The sequence below is a fragment of the Rutidosis leptorrhynchoides genome, chromosome 3 (assembly GCF_046630445.1).
Source record: "Rutidosis leptorrhynchoides isolate AG116_Rl617_1_P2 chromosome 3, CSIRO_AGI_Rlap_v1, whole genome shotgun sequence".
Lineage (NCBI taxonomy): Eukaryota > Viridiplantae > Streptophyta > Magnoliopsida > Asterales > Asteraceae > Rutidosis > Rutidosis leptorrhynchoides.
Window position 1 is genome coordinate 242,318,250 of NC_092335.1, and position 20,507 is coordinate 242,338,756.

General features: G+C 34.2%; 2 protein-coding genes across 4 annotated transcripts; one reads left to right on the plus strand and one right to left on the minus strand.

Moving 5' to 3' along the window:
• Nucleotides 1-8,002: 8,002 nt before the first annotated feature.
• Nucleotides 8,003-14,925, plus strand: LOC139897316 (chaperone protein dnaJ GFA2, mitochondrial-like). The gene is made up of 18 exons (XM_071880011.1): nucleotides 8,003-8,174; nucleotides 8,303-8,378; nucleotides 8,514-8,591; nucleotides 10,310-10,395; nucleotides 10,518-10,601; nucleotides 10,855-10,893; nucleotides 11,596-11,685; nucleotides 11,833-11,886; nucleotides 11,988-12,075; nucleotides 12,151-12,215; nucleotides 12,299-12,373; nucleotides 12,485-12,557; nucleotides 12,713-12,804; nucleotides 12,995-13,066; nucleotides 13,463-13,519; nucleotides 13,617-13,665; nucleotides 13,838-13,904; nucleotides 14,357-14,925. The coding sequence occupies exons 1-18, from the start codon at nucleotides 8,109-8,111 to the stop codon at nucleotides 14,451-14,453; spliced, it is 1,308 nt and encodes a 435-aa protein (XP_071736112.1). The 5' UTR covers nucleotides 8,003-8,108; the 3' UTR covers nucleotides 14,454-14,925.
• Nucleotides 14,926-16,346: 1,421 nt separating this feature from the next.
• LOC139897317 (transcription factor bHLH130-like) lies at nucleotides 16,347-19,477 on the minus strand. Of its 3 annotated transcripts, none has more exons than XM_071880013.1 (6): nucleotides 18,940-19,477; nucleotides 17,942-18,123; nucleotides 17,662-17,841; nucleotides 17,471-17,536; nucleotides 16,683-16,751; nucleotides 16,347-16,566 (listed from the first exon to the last, which is right to left on the minus strand). In XM_071880013.1, exons 1-6 carry the CDS (start codon nucleotides 19,367-19,369, stop codon nucleotides 16,471-16,473), a joined length of 1,023 nt encoding a protein of 340 aa, XP_071736114.1. In that variant the 5' UTR covers nucleotides 19,370-19,477; the 3' UTR covers nucleotides 16,347-16,470. The 3 variants fall into 3 exon arrangements, with proteins under 3 accessions (XP_071736114.1, XP_071736113.1, XP_071736115.1); XM_071880012.1 differs by having other exon boundaries at nucleotides 16,353-16,566; nucleotides 17,942-18,132; nucleotides 18,940-19,474; XM_071880014.1 differs by having other exon boundaries at nucleotides 16,386-16,589; nucleotides 17,942-18,132; nucleotides 18,940-19,472.
• Nucleotides 19,478-20,507: the final 1,030 nt, after the last annotated feature.

Below are 20,507 nucleotides of genomic sequence, written 5' to 3' on the forward strand. Positions count from 1 at the left end.
AGCTTAGTATTACTTCTTCTAATACATGGGTATTAGACACTGGATGTGGAACTCACATTTGCAATTCATTGCAGGGGTTCAAAAGAAGTAGCAAACAAACGGAAACATCAAGTCTCTACATGGGTAATGGAGCCAAAGTGCAAGTGAAGGCTCAAGGAGACTTTGTGTTAAAGCTTCCAAGTGGTTTGGAACTTATTTTGAAAGATGTTTTGTATGCACCCGATTTATGTCGAAACATTATTTCCATTTCCCGTTTGAAACAATGTGGTTTTTATCTTAATTTTGTTAATGATGATATCCATATTTATTTAGATAATGTATTCTATTTCAAGGCTTCACCTTCAAATGGAATTTATGAATTGGTTCATGATGACACATCATCCAGTAGCTCAATGTACCATGCAAGCACCAAGAAACTCAAAAGGGATTTGAGTGATTCCTACTTATGGCATTGTCTCCTTGGTCACATAAACAAGAACCGAATACATACACTTCAAAAGAATGGACTTTTGAAATCAAATGAAATGGATTCGTTTGATGTATGTGAATCTTGTTTACAAGGAAAGATGACTAAAGCACCTTTCAAAGGGACTTATGAAAGGGCTAAAGATTTATTGGGATTAATACATTCGGATGTATGTGGACCCTTTAAACCCATGACTAGGAATGGTGAAAGATACTTTGTTACTTTCATTGATGACTTTAGTCGTTTCGGATATGTCTACTTATTAAGACACAAGGACGAAACATTTGAAGCATTCAAAGAATATCAAAATGAAGTACAAAATCAACTCAATAGGACAATTAAGGTACTTCGTACCGATAGAGGAGGTGAATACCTAAGCGATGCCTTCCAAGATCATCTTAGGAGTTGTGGGATTATCTCACAACTTACTCCACCCGGAACACCCCAACTTAATGGAGTTTCCGAAAGGAGGAACCGAACCCTAATGGATATGGTTCGATCTATGATGGCAAGAAGCTCGTTACCTCTATCATTTTGGGGTTATTGTCTAAGCTCCGCGGCTCGTATTTTAAATATGGCCCCAACCAAGAAAGTGGAACGAACTCCTCACGAGATGTGGTTTGGTAAACCTCCATCTCTATCATACTTAAAGGTATGGGGATGTGAAGCTTATCCTAAGCGTTACGTCCCTAATAAGTTGAATGCTCGATCCACGAAGTGTATCTTCATAGGATATCCCAAGGATGATATGGGATACTATTTCTATGATCCATCCGAGCAGAATGTATTTGTTGCTCGGAAGGCGGAATTCCTTGAAACTAAGTTCCTAATGGAAGGAAATAGTGAAAGGAAGATAGATCTTGAAGAGGTTCAAGATCAAGTAGATGATACACAATTGGTTGACACTAGCACTCAACATGAAATTGTTGATAGTGATCAAATGAATGATCAAAATACACAAGACATTCGTAGATCTGGTAGGATTAGCAATCCTCCTGAGAGATATGGGTTTCTCATAGATGGTTGCTATACGGTTGATTTGGATGAACCAACAAACTACCAAGATGCTTTATCAAGGATTGATAAAGATAAATGGCAGGAAGCCATGAACGCCGAGATGCAATCCATGTATGAAAACCAAGTGTGGGAACTTGTTGAACAACCTCCTAGCTCTAAGCTAGTTGATTGCAAATGGCTTTTCAAAATAAAAACCGACATACATGGAAACTTGGATACATATAAAGCTAGACTTGTAGCAAAAGGTTTCACTCAAACTCAAGGGGTTGATTATGATGAAACTTTCTCGCCAGTGGCAATGCTAAAGTCTATTAGGATATTATTTGCCATTGCTGCTCACTACGACTATGAAATATGGCAAATGGATGTCAAAACCGCTTTCCTAAATGGATATCTTATGGAAGATGTCTATATGGTTCAGCCTGAAGGTTTTGTTGATCCAAAATATCCTAAAAGTGTATGCAAGTTAAAGAAGTCAATCTACGGATTGAAACAAGCATCTAGAATGTGGAATCATCGTTTTAATGAGGAAGCCGAGAAATTTGGCTTCATTAAGAATGGTGATGAAGCTTGTGTATATAAGAAAGCTAGTGGGAGCACTATCATGTTCCTTGTACTATATGTGGATGATATATTATTATTTGGGAATGATATTACCACAATGCAAGGAGTCAAAACTTGGCTAAAGAGTTGCTTCTCCATTAAGGATCTTGGAGATGCACAATACATATTGGGGATAGGGATCTATAGGAATAGATCCAAGAGATTGATAGGTTTAAGTCAAAGTACATACATTGATAAAATCTTGAAAAGGTTCAAGATGGAAAACTCTAAGAGAGGTTTGGTACCTATTCAAAAGGGAACCGTTCTCAGTTCATCTCAGTGTCCTGCCACGAAAGATGAACAAGAGAGAATGAAGAAAGTCCCATACGCATCTGCTATTGGGTCTATCATGTATGCAATGATATGTACTAGACCGGATGTGTCATGCGCTCTAAGCTTGACAAGTAGATACCAGAATAACCCAGGAAATAGTCATTGGATTGCTGTTAAAAGCATATTGAAATACCTTAGGAGGACTAAGGATATGTTTCTAATATATGGGTCTGGTGAGGAGGAACTCGCTGTAAAAGGTTACGTGGACGCGAGTTTCCAAACTGATCGAGATGACTCTCGATCACAATCCGGTTATGTCTTCATGTTAAATGGTGGTGCGGTCTCTTGGAAGAGTTCGAAACAGGAGGTTGTTGCGTTATCCACTACAGAGTCGGAGTACATTGCCGCCTCACTGGCAGCTCAGGAAGCTGCATGGATGAAGAAATTCATCGACGACTTAGGAGTGGTCCCTTCCATTCAGGACCCTCTTGAGATCTTTTGTGACAACGAGGGTGCGATTGCTCAAATCAAGGAACCTCGTGCTCATCAAAAGAATCGTCACATTGAGCGGAGATTCAACTACATCAGGGATGAGGTTGAAAAGGGAAAGATATGTATTCACAAAGTTCACACAGATCAAAATGTTGCGGATCCACTCACGAAGCTTTTACATGGGCCAAAACATGAGGGACATGTTTGTGCATTGGGGCTTCGATATTCTAGTGATTGGAAATGATCTATTTTATGTATTGTAACGGAACGAATTAGTTCAAACTCATTAATATAATTATGGTATTAATTTATTTATGAGTCATGTTCCAATTTTGCATATTTTATCCATGAATAAACTATTATTCTAAATTCCGTAGTTGATCACATTTATGGGAACAAGTGTGAGGTCTAGACTATTATGAACTTGGATTGGTTAACATTCAAATGGTGAATGTGGGGCAAGGTTGCTACCAAGGTTCATAGATATTTGTGGGACACAAATATTGGAAGACCCGCTCTCAAGAATTACTGTATAGAGCCTTTGTGGTTGATCACATGTAATCTTGAGTAAAGGAGAATATCATTGTATCCTCTGACCTGAGATACATATTGGGTTCGGATATTCACCAAGTACTGTGCCTTGATTCTTTCCTTCGCTATTCTGAAACATGGTAGTACATAAGGAAGAACTCAGGTATATTACAAAGTGTATATTTAGGACGTATGTAGTCAAGATGGAATTTGTCCCTCTTATTCGTTGAGAGTCAGATGTCTAAGGCCTGAAAAGTTAAATCTATAAGAGAGTGATCACTCTGTATCTCTTGGATTTAACATGACATCTAGGACGAAAGGAAATAATGAAAGATTCACCTAATCATATTCGAGATGGAACTCGAAAGGGATGATGTTATTGAATGGCACAAAGTCATAACATATTAGGGGTGATGGACGGTGTGTTAGGCTGTATCCATCACTTGCATTAATTTCTTATGTTTCTCGTGCAAGTGGGAGATTGAAGGTATTTCGTATGCCCGAGAGACATATTAAATTAACGTGGCTGACGTGTTATGATCCAAGTCGGGTCATACCCAATAACAAACTTACCGACACCTTATTCGTCTTTGATCTTAACGATTGAATCGTTGATTAAATACGCGACACTTGAACTTTGAGAAAAATGGTTTTCTTAAATATTACTTGGTGTATATATATATATATATATATATAAATTATGGAATAATTTATGTAATATGGAATTAATTATTTATGGGTTAAATAATTAATTAATTTATGTTACATTTATATAAATTGGTTTTATATAAATAAAATGTACATAAATTAAATTGCAAGTTTATAAAATGTGCATTATAAATATATGGAAGTTTTATATAAACATATAACTTGTTTAAAACTAATTAATTTAAACAAAAGATGGAGTGGCCTTGGAGTTGTAAGTAAGCATGCTAATGACTCCAACACTTGTCCATACTTTCCCACTTCCATATACATGCACTTTGACTCCTTGGTGGAGGAACATACTTGCAAAATACATCAAAAAAACTGCACAAAAGACTCCCATTCTGCTGCTGCAGGCCGTGGGGTTTAGGGAGCAAGAAGGGGTTCATAATTTGGTTTTGTAAGTTTAATTCAAGTGTTAATTAAATCCTAACCAAAGTACAAGGTGTTGGTTACAAGTTTGGGGTATAATCTCTTGAGGTTTCATCCATTTGAAGCTCCATTCAACATCATCATCTTCATCACTTTCAACTAGCTTGGAATAGGTATAACATCTTATTCTTGCTTGTAGTTTGTAAGCTTATTTCTCAACTTGATCCTTTTCTTGGGATTTAACTTTTATATGGTTAAAGATATACAAGTTTCAATTGGTAATTTTACATGCTTCCGCTTTGAATGATTCTTAAAATGGTTTTAAGTATTATGAAACTTGTTAAATCCCAACAATTAGGTACACTGCCTATAGTGTTGTAGCAAGGTTTAGGTATATCCCATCCGTAAATTAATAAAACTTGTGTCATATTTTGTAGTATTTTGTATTAAAAATAATACTATTTCGTACCCTCACGCTACATCATCAATTTTTCTCTACATTCAGTGGACAACGTATGCCCAATTATGATTTTCTGATCTGGAAATTTAAGATTTGGTGAAATTGACCCATCATCGTGTATGATTGGCTTAATTACTGCCTTTGTTACTTGGGCACACTCAATTGACTTCTGCCGTTCTGCATATAACGTTGCCACTCCGCCTGGTGTTGGAAACTTCATCATACCATGTACAGTTGACGTTACAGCTCCAAACGTCATTAAAGCAGTTCTTCCCAAAATTATGTTGTACTGTGAATTTGCTTTAACTACCAAGAACTCAATGTTGGCTGTACGTTTTAGGGGTGGCTTGCCCAAGGTTACTTCAAGCAAAATACTTCCCTCAGACCACGATGGCTCACTTGTAAAACTTGCCAACGGCACATATGTTTCCTTCATTCTCTCTTGTACATCTTTGGGTAGCTGTATGAAACAATGTTCATACATAATGTCTGCTCCAGCTCCTGTGTCAGTGTAAATGTTGCGTATTAAGCAATTTGAAACTCGCGCTTCTATAACTACTGGACCATCAGATGGGTTTGTGTTACACATAGAAGGAAATGATATTAATTGTTCTTCCCAATCTTCTAATACTTCTGCCTTCCTTCGTTGTCCAGCTTTCCATGGATGTATCATGCCCACTTCTATGGGTATGAATTCGTTATCTTCGCCGTTTTTATCAGTATTGGTGAGATGATTCGTCTTAATAATGGATGGCGCCATTGTTAACACCTATTTTCTTATGAGGTAAGGCTTAGTATGTCAACAAGAGACCAGAAGTGATCTAGCTTTTAGGAGGGCGGAGTGTTGTCGATTGATTTTTACCCTCGGGAAATAATCCCTGCAGACCCGGTACACAAGTGTAAGAACTTGTGGGGTGGCTTAATCAATCTGTCGTCCGCAGAGCGTATAAGTGCTAGTCGGATGACTTCTAGTGAGAGAAAGTAGAGAGAAAAAGAGAGAGGTGAAGTCTCAGCTCTCAAAATTGTCAGAATGTCTGAACTGTGTAAAATGACGACCCAAGGGGTCTATTTATAGTGTTAGATCCACCAGATTGCTCGGGGACACGTGTCAGATGATGATACGTTCTGTTATTCGTGGTCCGAAATTTATGCTGAAAGTGCCGTTCTCCGGCGAGGGCTTACACGCTAGGCGGCCTTCAGGGCTTACGCATGACGGAGCAGCCTGTACAGCGGAGAACGCTGGACGGATAATTCCACAAAACTATTGTTTCCAGCCTTCCTGATGCTATTTTTATGCAACCATTATGCCTTTTATGTGTGTATACGATAGGATACACCATTAGTTAAAAATATAGTTATCTTATTTAAAAAATATTAACAATAAAATTAATACTATAGCACAATATATACTAACAAAGAGTAGTGTAACAATAAAGAGTACTGTAACAATAAAGTCAAACTATGGTTGCTCGTTATCAAGTTGATTTTGACCCATGTTCTAATCAAACCCCAAGTCATCACCTTTTTTAATTAAGAACTCCCCCGATATCTTCATTCCAGTTTCGCCATTATTAGGACCTCAAATAGTGTCATTTCCCACGTTTAAGATCCATTTAGCAAATTCCTTCATCTTTGTATATCTTCTGGATTTTATTAGTTCACGGGTTTATTAAAATATATTTACAAAAAATCAATTGAAAAATAGTTACAATATAGCAAATTCTAGTTGTTCTAACCAAATCACAATGTGGTTTCCAATAAATAAATTACTCGTATAAATCAAATACACATTACTTTGACAAAACGATCATGTATACTTCAATACCAACATGAGTGGTCTTCAAAGAAACAACAGTAAAATGCTTATTTTAAATACCAAACTGAAGGTCCAAAGCACGTTAGACCACCCCCTATGGTTAGTTACCCGCCCATTACCCGCTCATTACCCGTAACTAACCATAGGCACCACTTAGTTACCCGCGTTAGTTACCCGCTTTCACCATAGATTTAATGAAAGAGTTATAGGAATTGCGGGTCTCAGTGCTTTTTATTGTTGAACTTGATGCTTTATTGCTTGTACGTTGTATATTAAGAGGAGTATTGTTTTAGCCATGATAGGGATTGTTTAATTATGAGTTAGTTATAGGATATTGGTGTTGATGTGGCGCTGATGTAGAAGGTTAAGAGGATGAATAGTTTAGTTACGATAGGGAGTGACCTTAGTGTTTTATGCAAAGCTATTTACAAATGCCTATTTGAAAAAGACACTATTATAGAGTAACACAAAATCTCACATATGTAATATTAGTAAATGGGTCAAGATTGTCATATGTAATATTACAATACATGCTCAATTTTTCATTTTCATTTTTACCCTTTCAATTTTACTTTTATTGAATTTTTCTCTTCAACTTTTTATCATTTCTTAATCTATAATTTTCGTTTCCTTTTTTAATTCGTCAATGTGAAAGATCGGATAAAGCGTGGATAACCACCCCTCATTACATGCAATCACTAGTATCTATAACTGTTGAAAATGTCAAAACAAATCATCCAAATCATAATCAAACTTTAAACGAACCTTTAAGTAGTTTATTCCTCGTCACTTTCAATAATAAGTTTCAAACACTGAACAAATGATTATCAATGTAAACTCATAATCTATTTGAGTGATTATTTGCAATGAAAATTCTATTTATTAACATTATTTGTAAACTTATATTCATTCGAACATAATGTCAAAAAAAGTAGGGGTTTAGTGCTTTGACGGTAACTTGGATTTTAAATTGGGGAAAAGCAGATGAATTTGGGATGTGAAAGAGTAAAGTGATCAATTTATTCTCACGTGCACTGTACATGACGGAATTTTACAAAAAAGATGATAACGCTATTTGGTGATTTTCGAATTTCAACGCAACATTTGCAATTAGTAATAAGACAAAGGGCCTTTATGCAAAATAACATTAGCAAATTTTTAGTTTCAGTTAAACACCAACCCACCCCTCCCTAGTATCAGGGGGTTACTTGAAACTGGCCCTAGAAGCTTCTTTTGCTTTCCGCAACGTCAAAACTATTTAATCCCTGTAATCAGGGTTTTTTTTTTTTTAGGGTTTACTAAAATCCCCTTTCTAACACTCACAGATATCTCAAAATTCAATTTTGTTTTCACTAATTCATCACAGATTACAAATGTTCCGTTATAACGGCATCAAAATCTTCTCATTGATTGCTCGACGTTCCCTCTATAACGATTCCGTATGCATCCTGTTTTTCAATTTCACAATTATATTATGTATCTGTGTGTTTCTGTACTTTTTAGGTTTTCGTTCATATGTATATGTAATATAAGTAATTTAATTATGTAATATGTTATTATGGTGCAGTTGTATGAATCGCTGATTAAAGGAGCTTATAGGAAGTTTGGTACATCAATTCACAGTCATCAATATTACAAAAGTGGTAAACTTTGTGTGAAAAGATTACTTTTTTATGTCAAGTTTATATTTTGGAGCTTGTGTTGCTATGTTTAATACTGATGCTGGTGTGGTGTTTTTTTTTTTTTTTTTTTTTTTTTTTTTTTTTTTTTTGTTGCAGTAGTTAATTCGAGATATTTGGCAAATTCTGGAAAGGTTAATGCTCGTTACGGAAACACTAGATCGATTCATGGCACTTGTATGTAGTAATTGCTCTGTCTACTTGTTTTTAATTTGTAGCTCCATAGTTTTCTAATGGGCATAGTTATCATGAGTACAACCAAGATTTACACTTTATAGTAAGTGCAACTATGTTAATTTGTAAATTTGTTTGACCCGGTTTTAACTTGATATAAGTCCGGGAAAAAATGAAACATGGTCTCATAAGTGCAACCAAGTTTCATCTTCTCATAATAAAATGGCACCAACTTTTTGTTTTTTTGCATAAAGTGTTAAGTTGAAAGTTGTTACATAAATTGCTAATTAAACAACTTAGTTGCATACATTACAAAACCTAAAAGTTGTCTAATTTAATCCTTTTTTCTTTAGGTTTTCATCCAGCCTAGTTGTTATGTCTTTTATCTTGAGTTTGAACTATCATGCGGGCTTTCTTGATTGCGGATGAAAGTGAGATGCTTAGGAATGTGTGTACCGTTCTTTAATTTTGCATTAAGTTATGGCACTACAAATCAACGTATCAACCCTTTATTGTACGAGGAGTATAATTGTTAAGATAGTCGTGACTGTTTGATGTGTGAATATCCCTTTAGTAAGTCAATGATGTACTGTGAAAATTAGTTCCTTTTATCATTTTCCTTATACCAGTTCTTGTTTGGGCTGTAGAAAAGGAATCTCAGTTGTCAGTTAAGTCATCTCATGTCGTCTTAAGTTGCCTCCTAATGAACACTATTAAACCAACTTGAGCAACAACTTTTTATGCTTGGCCAATGTTTCTTAAAGCAGCCAACAACCTATTAGAGCCAACAAAATTCATGGTGCTTTAGTTTTGGTAAATCTATGTCTTTGTGTGATGGCTGTTATTTAACTTCTTTAGTATGGATTTAGGAAAAATTAGATGCACTTTATGATGGTAGCAACCAAATTACCACTAAAAAATTAGGACATTTGTATCCAGTTGTCACCTTAAAACCATTTGAAATGATGTAGTAGTATCCACAGAGTTTATCTTTCCATTCCCTTTGAACTCCTAACCTTCTTATTAAGTTCTGAATTGATAACGTATATGTGTGAGAATATAATGTCTGTTCCAAATAAGTCGTAAATTAATAATAGTGTTTGTTTTATGAGCGAAATAAATCGATTGAATAACTAATTTTACCAATTTAACCCTATACATGAGGCAGTTATGTCAGAAGTGTTGATAAAAGTCATAACCTAAGATGCAAATTCACATTTTCATTACTTAGATTATTAAGATATGCTATGGTATTGCTGATCAAGTTGAAAACGAACATATCTAATTAATTAAATGACCTATTAAATTAAGTTATGTACTGTAATTAATCAAGTCAAAAACAACGAAGACCTTAGTGTATTGGGAATGTTCGTTATAAATTGCAGTGACTTTCTTTTGTATACTTTTATAACCTTTATAGTATAGTTGGTGGTATGATCATACAACATCAGCTATATAAATACTTGCTTATATCATTATATATGTACTAATCTTCTGCTTTTCATTAGTAACCAGTTCTCAGATTTCATTGGGACCCATCATGAAAAATAATGCTTAAAACATGAGAATCCTTTTAGCATTTCTCTCTTTATCATTTACTTATCCAGTCAGAGTTTATTTCCTTTTCAATTAATTGTTATTTTAGATTTTAGACTAGATTTATGCGAGCTTATGATTTATTTTCACTATGGTTGATCTTTGGACCTTTATATGTTTACCAGCGTACATGGCTGCAAAGGATTATTATGACACGCTTGGAATCAATAAGAATGCAACTGCATCAGAAATCAAGAAAGCCTATTATGGGGTTAGTCATTTCTCATAATGTCTCCTTTTTGCTTTTTTCAATTTCTTGTGAGTTTGCTTTGTTTTGTTGGATGTGATTTGTCTATATTAAATAGTTATCCTGTGTTATGTGAATTTTTTTAGCTAGCAAAGAAGTGGCATCCAGATGCAAATAAAGATGATCCAGAAGCAGAAACGAGGTTTCAAGAAATTTCAAAGGCATATGAGGTAAGGTGTTGTTTGATTTCTGTTTGATTATCTTAGTTTCTATTGATAAACAGACCTTTTTGGCGATATTTCATCTTGAAATTCACATCTTCAAGACATGTTTACTATTCTATTAAGGACGTTGTCTCATTCTTGTATTTTGTCAATGACTACATCAAGAATTGCTTATGATGTATATACGTCACTGTTGAAGGTGTGAGATAGAGGAGAATACCAAGTAAACAAATCTCATACTTTGCCTTCATTGCTACAGGTTCTAAAAGATGATGAGAAACGAGCACAATATGACCAGGTACAAATACTGTTTGTGATTTATAGATAAACTACTACTGCTACGTTCTCCAAGTGTTGGTGAAATTTATCATGTGGTGTACAGGCTACTACCAATTTTCATGCTTTATATCAGTTTTCAGCATATTATGCAAATTCTCTAATGTATTACTCTCCGTCCATCAATGACTGTACTTTCTAAAGTCTTTGTTATTCAACTTTGACTTAAATATTTTTGTTTGTTTTATGTACTAGTAGTGTTTTTTATTTTTTATGAATAGACTGGGTTTAGATGCGTTTTCATTGAAATAATTTTCATTTTCATCAAGTACTATATTATATAACACAAATAAAATAATTAAGTCGAAGTTGAAAATTAAAGACTTTTAAAGTAAAATGGGACAATTATTTTGTGACGAAAGGAGTACATTCTGTCTGCCATTAGAGTTGAGGTATCATAGATGCTCTGGGCAGGTCATTAAGTAAGTGTAGTTAGTTTCTATAGCTCCTTAGTTGTTTTTTATTTGTATCTGGTTGTTTTTCGATGTAGTATTTTAGTTAGTTAACTGTTGTTTTTATTTGGTGTCGGTAACTGACTTCACTTTTTTTTGTGTTCGTATGTAAGCTTGTTATTGCTTTGTATGCATATTTGTTATTGCTTTTACATTATCATTCCATTATGTATGTGTTTATCGTATTTCTTGTTGGGTTCTCGTTTCCATAGCTTGGCCATGAAAATTTTGAAGCAAGTGCTAGCGGTGGACCTGGTCCCGATGCTGGTCCTTGGCGCAATCCATTTCAGGACATCAATGATGTGAGTTCTTTTTTGATACTTCATGTCCAAAATTATAATATTTTTATTTTTACATTTTAAGTCTAACGAGCTTCATGCAGCTTTGCATGAAGTTATGCTCTTGTTCTTGGATTATAATGTTCGTACTTTTGGTATTTGTCTTATCAGATATTTGGTTTTGGGTCATTCGGTGGTCGGAACTTCGCTGGCAAGGACGTTAAGGTCTAAGTTATTCTTTTTTCTCTTTAAGGTCTTCTTTATATGTATGATTAAATTAATAATTAATGATTAATTGTCTGACCTTTTTTTTTCATGATGTGCAGGTAGCCCTTGAACTTTCGTTTATGGAAGCTGTGCAAGGATGTACCAGAAATGTCGTCTTCCAAACCGAGTTGCCTTGTGAAACTTGCGGTATTACATGTTTTTTCTGCTATTGATATTGCCTCTACAAACATGTTTTTATACTCTTTTTTTACTGATGTGTAGGTGGAAGTGGTGTTCCTCCTGGAACAAAACCGGAGACGTGTAGGCGTTGTAAAGGAGCAGGCATGGTTAGTATCATGCTACATTGATTTGCAAGTTTTGTAATTTTGTATGACACCGAGGCTAACATGTAGTTCTGCAATATCTGCAGACAATTACTCAAAATGGGATGTTCAGAATCCAGGTCACGTGCCCTCAGTGTGGTGGAACTGGAAAATTTGTCAAGGTATGTTATATATATATATATATGTATCTGTGTGTGTGTGTGTGTGTACTGTTGTATAAATTTGGAAGTAGCTGAACCGTGACTTTCAATGTTGGTTTGGTTGACAAACAGAGTTTATGCAAGTCATGCAATGGTATGAAGGTAGTGAGAGGACCGAAGTCGGTGAAAGTAAATATAATGCCAGGTATCATCTTGTTATTATTCGCCTTTTTTTTTTTTGTAATTACATGTTGTTGATTGTATATTTATAATTGGGGGAATGGATGAATAATTTGAGTTATGGTAGTTTTTTTTTTTAAAAAAAAATCCGTTTCCTTGATTAATTCTTGGATTATGCAGGAGTGGATACAAATGATGAATTAAGGATGTCTAGAAGTGGTGGGGCCGATCCAGATGGCAACCAGCCTGGTGATCTTTATGTTGTTATCAAGGTAATATATCAAATTTCATGTCTATTTGATCATATATCCAATGTATGAGTGTTAGTACGCACGTATATATAATATGGGTCCGGGTGTGTAGAAACATAGATATTGACTGGTATTTTAGTATAAACCTATGTATGTATGTGCATGTCTATACTTATGTATAATGCCTTTAATTTATGTCTATGCTTTGTAGGTGCGAGAAGACCCTGTTTTTCGACGAGAAGGACCACACATTCATGTAGATGCTGTTCTGAATATCACTCAGGTAATGTTATATCAAGGTCTAAAACGTCATATGAAGTACCCAAGTATTTGAGATTTATAAATCAACACCTTTTTGTATTCAATTTTTTTTTTTTTTATTGTTACATTATGACTGTCAACAGTGACACAAAAGCAACCATTTGCATGTGTTTTAAAAGAAACTTGTACCCATTATTCATTTTTCATAACTGCATTATCATTTGAATTTTACAATATAAGATGTGATCATGTTAACAGCCAGAGGATGATGAACATAATGCAAACTGTTTTTTACTATTGGTTACCAAATAATGGGTTTTAAGCATTCTTTTAATATATTGTGCTTTGAACCCTGTTCAGTTACTCATGTACCTCATTACTAGTTTACCTGATGACTATATTTTATGTCTACTTGTAGGCAATATTGGGAGGGACTATACAGGTCCCAACATTGACGGGTGATGTTGTTCTTAAGGTTCTGTTCTCATTATTTACATAAAAATTAATTACAATTAACGATGGTATGAAATTCTCGTTACAGTGCACTAAGTTTATTTACTTTATATATGCAGGTTCGTCCAGGAACACAACCTGGTCAAAAAGTAGTATTGAAGGGAAAAGGTAGGTTGAAATGACAATATTAAATTGCCTTCTGTTTCATTTTAACTTCTTATATGTTTATTGTATATTGTATATGCTTATTAGGCATTTGTAAAAATCTTATATTAGACAGTTTATTTTCTTCTAATGGGCTTGACACATTTTCTTTAATTTATTCTTTGTTATGTATTAGGTATTAAAACGAGAGGTTCCTACTCATATGGTGATCAGTACGTACACTTTAATGTCAGCATGCCAACGTATGATTACTTGCTCCCATCCTTCTAATGGATTGTTATTATTTATATTTTTATCAGCTTATATTATAAATATATAAGGGTTAGAACCTAGATAGAAGTATACAAGCATTTATATCAACGATAATAGCTATTACTAATTACTAATCCTAACAAATTGTAGGAATAAATGAGAGCGATATTATTATCATAATAATTGTTAGGACATGAACTTGGAAACCACATTCTAAAAGTAATTAGGGATATCATATATCAATAATGATCTTAACACTTACCAGTGACAATATTGCAACTCTTATTAAGATAATAATTTATGTGAACTATGGAATAAAGCTAAATAAAATCGTATTTAGTCTGGCAAGCCACAAAACAGTAAAGGCTGCAGATGCGTTATGTACACCATTCGAAACATGAACTACATGTGGTTAATTGTTTTGCTATGATATTTGACACAGGAATTTAACGGAAAGACAACGTGAACTGATCGAAGAGTTTGCGAAAGAAGAACAAGGTGAAGACGAGAAAGGGGCTGCGGCTGGAGCATCTAGGTAATGCTATATCAAAAGCAGCCATAAGAAAAGGGACAATTTTGCAGTTATTATCCTCTCATCTTCATTAGGCTGATGAAACCTACAAAGTTTTGATGGTTAAGTGCTGTCACTCGAGCATTTAATTTTACACATGTAAGGTATAAATTGCTTGCATAAAGCATATAAGTTGATGAATCATTATGATTCATGGTCGAGACACTTTACCCTAGCATAATTTGGTCTTGAAACATTGTTGTATATGTTAACAAGTGACTTGAATTAAAGATAAGTTAGAAGGATAGTTTCATTTTTTCACTTTGTAGTTCATATACTGTAATTTTTTTAGTTGGTTGAACTTGTCCCTAGAGCTACTTCTCTGGTATAACAAGATGTCAATGTGGCAGAATGTATCAAGTTTTGCCATTTTGTTTTATTGATGGATCGACCATTTTTTTCATCAAATGGATCGAAATGAAATAAGTTCTGTTGCACGACATTTGTATATATTAATAATTAATAATACATGATCTCTTAATGTGTGATTGGACATTTGTATATGGTGGAAATTTGTAAGTTTGCCTTGGTGTATGTCAAACAAATTATTCGTAAAATGCTCACCATCAAAGGAATAACATGCACCATATAGTTTTACCTTATTTTTGTAAGTTTGCCTTGGTGTATGTCAAACAAATTATTCGTAAAATGCTCACCATCAAAGGAATAACATGCACCATATAGTTTTACCTTATTTTCCTTTTAATATCATATAAATATAAATATAAATATATAAAATAAATAAATGTAAATGTAAACGATGATTAACCCTATTCGCATACGGTATATGTACATGCTAAAATTGTAGCTATGATTTGTTTCTTTTTTTCTTTTCGCTTTGTAATCTTAATAGGACCAGTACAACTAAAAATGAGTTAAGCCATTGGTTAAGTACTTAATTAGTCATGACATATGAATTTAGCAACTGTCTTGCTTAACCATGCCAATTGTGCTGTGTTGAATATATAATAAGCTTAAGAATGGCATGAACCAACTGTGTTTTACCCAAACATTGGCTTACATCACTTCTTGCACAAATCTATATAACTATATATACACATCATATCCTTATAAACAACTTACTTTCAACACATACAGAAATATTACAAATATTAAAATTACAAATTTCATTCGAACAATGGAAAATAAATCAAAGACAATGGTAGCACTTGTGCTGGTGATGGGACTCTTGGTTCAAGGAACCATTGCGCACCCATGCGGTAGCACGTTTTTCTCGGCATTGGTGCAACTCATACCTTGTCGTGCATCGGTTGCACCATTTAGCCCAATTCCACCGAACGAGGCTTGTTGTTCTGCAATCAGAGTCCTTGGTCAACCTTGTCTGTGTGTTTTGGTCAATGGTCCTCCTATTTCGGGTGTTGATCGTAGCATGGCTATGCAACTTCCTGAGAAATGCAGTGTCAACTTTGAACCATGTACGGTGTACCTACTTGATACTTATATATACAAAATGATTAATTAATTATGAAAATGCCAGTTTAATTTATTATTATTATATTTTTTTTTCTGTGCAGGTGAGCTCGCGAAGAAGTAAGAGTGAGCATAGATTGGCGTATTATCGTTTAGAATAACTTAGTTTCAAGTGTGTGTTTAGCCTGCGAAAACAGTATTCTGTGTTGAAATTGTTATAGTCCTACATTTTTCATGATTTGTCATTTGATGTTATAGCTTAAATGTTCCTGTATTAGATCATTTCACTAGCTAATTCTATTTTAAAATATTATTCTAAATTTAATGAAGTTTTCAGCGTTTCATATTATAAATCACTTTGCATCAATTTTTCATTTCTAATTCTGTTATTTTTGTTGTTGAAGGGTTCAAATATCTTTTTTAACAAAGCATGTACAGAAGATTAAAAAAAAAAAAAAAAAAAATGTAATGCCAAAAGTTTACATCACAGCAATCTAATCCCTTTTATTCATCAGGCAATTTCTTTATCTTCTAATTAACAAACAATAAACAATTTACAAAAAAGTAACATTCAATCGTGTACATATTTGACGATTTTCAGCGGCTACATGGTCTAACCCGACTGTAATTGTTTGCTTGAACACTTGCACCTTGCACGAGCATCGTTCAAAGTCTAAGATTAAAAAGCAATACACTTCATGAGGTGAACAATTTAAATGATTTTTGTGAGATTGTGGATAGAAAGAGGCTTTTTTTAGTTGTATACCTGCAGTTCATTTTGAAGGTCTTTAATGTAGTCAACAGCCATATCTAACATATCTGCTGTATTAGTTTGCTGCAAAATATAATTAAAAATATATATGAATTTGAGGTCCCCATTTTTATAAGGTCACCAGTCTATTATACTCCTCTGGTTACTGAGAGCATATTTCTGAACTACATGTCATAAATGTAGGGCTAATTGTCTGTACATGTATCAAACTTTACCTAAAAACCTTGTGCTATAGCTCATGTGGCAGTGGCCTGCCTCTTAGCGAGAGGTCAGGAGTTCGACTACCGTGGGGTGCAGCATTGCACACAAGGTTTCCCCTTAACCGTTGAATTCCACCCAAGGGTGCCTTCCGCACATCGCGTTGCGGCGGCAGTGGGGTTTTACTGCCCATGCCCTCAGATTGGGCTGGGTTTCCTCGTGGGTAGCAGTTGGGGGCGGGTTATACAACTGCGGGCGATGAACGCGTGGGTGGTTTAGCCCCCCTGGGTGATCCCGAACTGCTGTTAAAAAAAAAAGAAGAAAAAAAGAACTTTTCCCATATCCAACTTTTAAAGTTTGAACTGGATGCATTAAACTTTCAACTATTGCTATTATATGTATCAAACAGGTGGTGTGGTGCCAGTATTGATGACACAAGGGGTTATGAGGCAACTTTTATGGCTGTCACACTGCAAACAAACAAACAAACAAACAGGAAAAAAAAAAAAAAAAAAAAAAAAGAAGTCATCGCGTACATACAATAGAAATAAGTATGGATTACAATTAAGGGACCTAAAATTTACCTTGTCCATATCAGGGAAAAGTTCATGCAGCCTTTTGATTCTTTCACTAATTCGGGTTCTTCTTACCTGAAATCAATGCAAAAATCACAATCAATGAGTTTAATCACATAAGAATAAAACGAGTAAACCGAATAAGGCTTTATCTCATCATCAGGCTAATCACATTAGAAGAATGGTAACAAATTTCGTACTCTCTCCGCAATACTTCGTGGATGTGTAGCAAATCCTCTTTTTGCACGTGTTTTACAAGGGACCAGTGATGATTCATGTTGAAAATGCAAGAAATTATCTACACCCTCTATCTCAGAAGAAATTTTCGGTGAGCTCGTATGATGAACAATGTTAGGTGTATAATTTCCTGTATCTACATTCTGCAAACAAATTCACATAATAATCACATCAACCCAAAAAAAAAAAAAAAAACATGATCACATGATTTAAAGTATGAGAAATTCATGAATAAAGCTGTACATGTGCCATCATTAAAGCACCATCTCTGCTCCTCTTCAAGTTATTGAACGTGGATTCGTGCAACTGATCATTCTCGTTTTTAGATATCTGTGGCAAAAATCTCGATGAAGAGGACCCTAACGAGAAATCGATATGGTTATTTTTACTACTCGACGAACTCCCTTTTCTCACATCTTTCATGCCTGCAAAACCTGAGTTTCAAAATCGAAGGTCGTTTTAATCATTCATCAAACTTCACAGACATTAAGCATAACAGTATCAAACTACCAAATCTAGACATTTGGCATAACAGTATCAAACTACCAAATCTGTCGTTGTGTGTACAAATCCAATTACAAATATTCGTTTGCGCATATTGGCAGTTATAAAAGTTCTTCATTTTAGATCATTTATCCTAAGTTCTTCATTTTAGATCATTTATGATTTATCCTAAGTTCTTCATTTTAGATAATTTATCCTAGATGTTCAGTAGGGAGTGATACGTGTCGCCAACTGTTGGGAAGGCAGGGAGATTTCGATACAAGGCCAATACAAGCCCAAACACAATGTTCTGCAATACAAGCCCAAGAATCCATCTTTATTCTAAAACCAATTGGTGATAGAATGACTTTCCCTTAGACTTATATACATACATTTTTGGTGATAGAATGACTTTGGTTTGCACCCTTACAATACGTACACAACCATTTTTATTATGTACATAACTAATCATGCTTTACAATTAGTGTTGTACAGTACGCCACTGTGCATGATTAGTTGTGTACATGGTTGTGTACATATCATGGCTCATGTTCAGTAACGTTTTTTTATATTTTAATCAGTACAAAAACTCATTGACCCTAAAGTTTAACATCTATGGAGCTAGATGACTAAAAGTCAACTAATAATGAATGTCAAATTGCTAAAACTAGTATATGAAAAACATAAGCAAATTAAATTACAAATTGAAACTAAACAAACAAATTGAACAAACAAGTTGCAAGTTCTCTATTATTTACCATTTTCAACGGTCAACGATGACAAAAATCCAGCTGATGAGGAACTACTTTGTCTTGTGAGATTCAAGTTACTTGAATCCGAATTATTTTGATCCACGGATTCATTTATTTCCTGCTTCATATTCGATGATTCATACTGCAAAAAATCACGTGGTTTATTTGACGAGTCAATAACAAGATCTGCATATTCGTTATCTCGAACATCGTTTAGTAGATTCGAGAAAAACGAGCTAGGAGTGGACCGATAACGCTGTAATTGATTTTGATCTTGATTTTGATTGTTTTCAAATTCAGCAAAAGGATCTAGTGATATCAACTGTTTAATTTTCGCAAACTCGGTATCTGAAGAATTATTAAACGTAGATGAATATAAAAGTGAATTCATGTCTCTAGATATTGCTTCTGATGAAGAACTATCAATATCATACATGCTTAAATGATACAGTATAAGATTATTGGCGATAATTGATAAAAATAGATTAGGATGAGATATATGAAAGTGGTTTTAGTTGGGTTGAAAGTTGAATTTGTGAAGTTAGTCAATGAATGGAAAATAGAATCTAATGAGATGAATCTAAACGGTGGAAAACAGACAGGAGATATAGATAGAAAGGTATGACCTTTTTGTTTTGGGATTGATATTATCACTTTCAATTTTACTTAGGCAAGTTGATATTGTAACTAAATTATTCATCCTCTTAACTTTTCACATCAGCGCCACATCAACACTAATATTCTATAACTAATCCATAACTAAACACTCCCTATAATGGCTAAAAAAATACTCCTCTTAATATACAATGTACAAGCAATAAAACATCAAGTCCAAACAATAAAAAGCCATTGAGACCCACAATTACTATAACCAACCTTCATACTTCCGTTAAATCCATGGTGGAAGTGGGTAACTAAAGCGGGTAACTAGCTCGTGCCTATGGTTCATTACGGGTAATGACGGGTAATGAGCGGGTAACGGACGGGTAACTAACCATAGGGGGTGGTCTAACATCCTTAATGAAAAGTTTATATAAACTTTCTAAAACATTTTATAATAATTTATTAATAAATATTTTGAATAAAAAGTTTCAAATAATAGTGAAACAAGTAAAAAGCATGTTGGAAATTTCATCTCTCTTTGTTTTTCTTACCTTTTTCGGGAAATAGAAAAATTGTCAAAGGACAAATGAATGTTTTTTTATTTAAAACCTTTTAATTAAATAATTCTAGTTTTTTTTTTCTTCCTTAATTAATAGTTCATTTTTATAAATAAATAAGAATAATTGATTAAAATACTTTTATATCCTTACTTTATTTAAGTGAGACAAAAATGTAAATAAAAAGTAAGGGGTAAAATTGGAAAGTAGGGAAAATGTTCTTCTACCATTTTTGCCCTAATTTCAAGCTTCGTAACCCTAATTTCATCGTTTCTTTACTTCTTCTCACTGTTTTTTTCACATCGTTTATACTTCTATACATATATTTCTGCTTTGAATGTGTGATAATCATGTCGCCCAATCGTAGAGCTTCAAAAAGAAAACTAAGATTCCGATCAAATTCTCTAATTTAAT

Coding starts and splice junctions, on each gene's coding strand:
- LOC139897317 (XM_071880012.1), bottom strand. CDS start 19,369: ATGTATGATATTGATAGTTCTTCATCAGAAGCAATATCTAGAGACATG. Junction 17,537..17,661: donor CACGAAGTATTGCGGAGAGA/GTACGAAATTTG, acceptor CATTGATTTCAG/GTAAGAAGAACCCGAATTAG. Junction 16,752..17,470: donor TTTTCCCTGATATGGACAAG/GTAAATTTTAGG, acceptor TATATTTTGCAG/CAAACTAATACAGCAGATAT.
- LOC139897316 (XM_071880011.1), top strand. CDS start 8,109: ATGTTCCGTTATAACGGCATCAAAATCTTCTCATTGATTGCTCGACGT. Junction 12,076..12,150: donor GTTGCCTTGTGAAACTTGCG/GTATTACATGTT, acceptor ACTGATGTGTAG/GTGGAAGTGGTGTTCCTCCT. Junction 12,374..12,484: donor GAACTGGAAAATTTGTCAAG/GTATGTTATATA, acceptor GTTGACAAACAG/AGTTTATGCAAGTCATGCAA.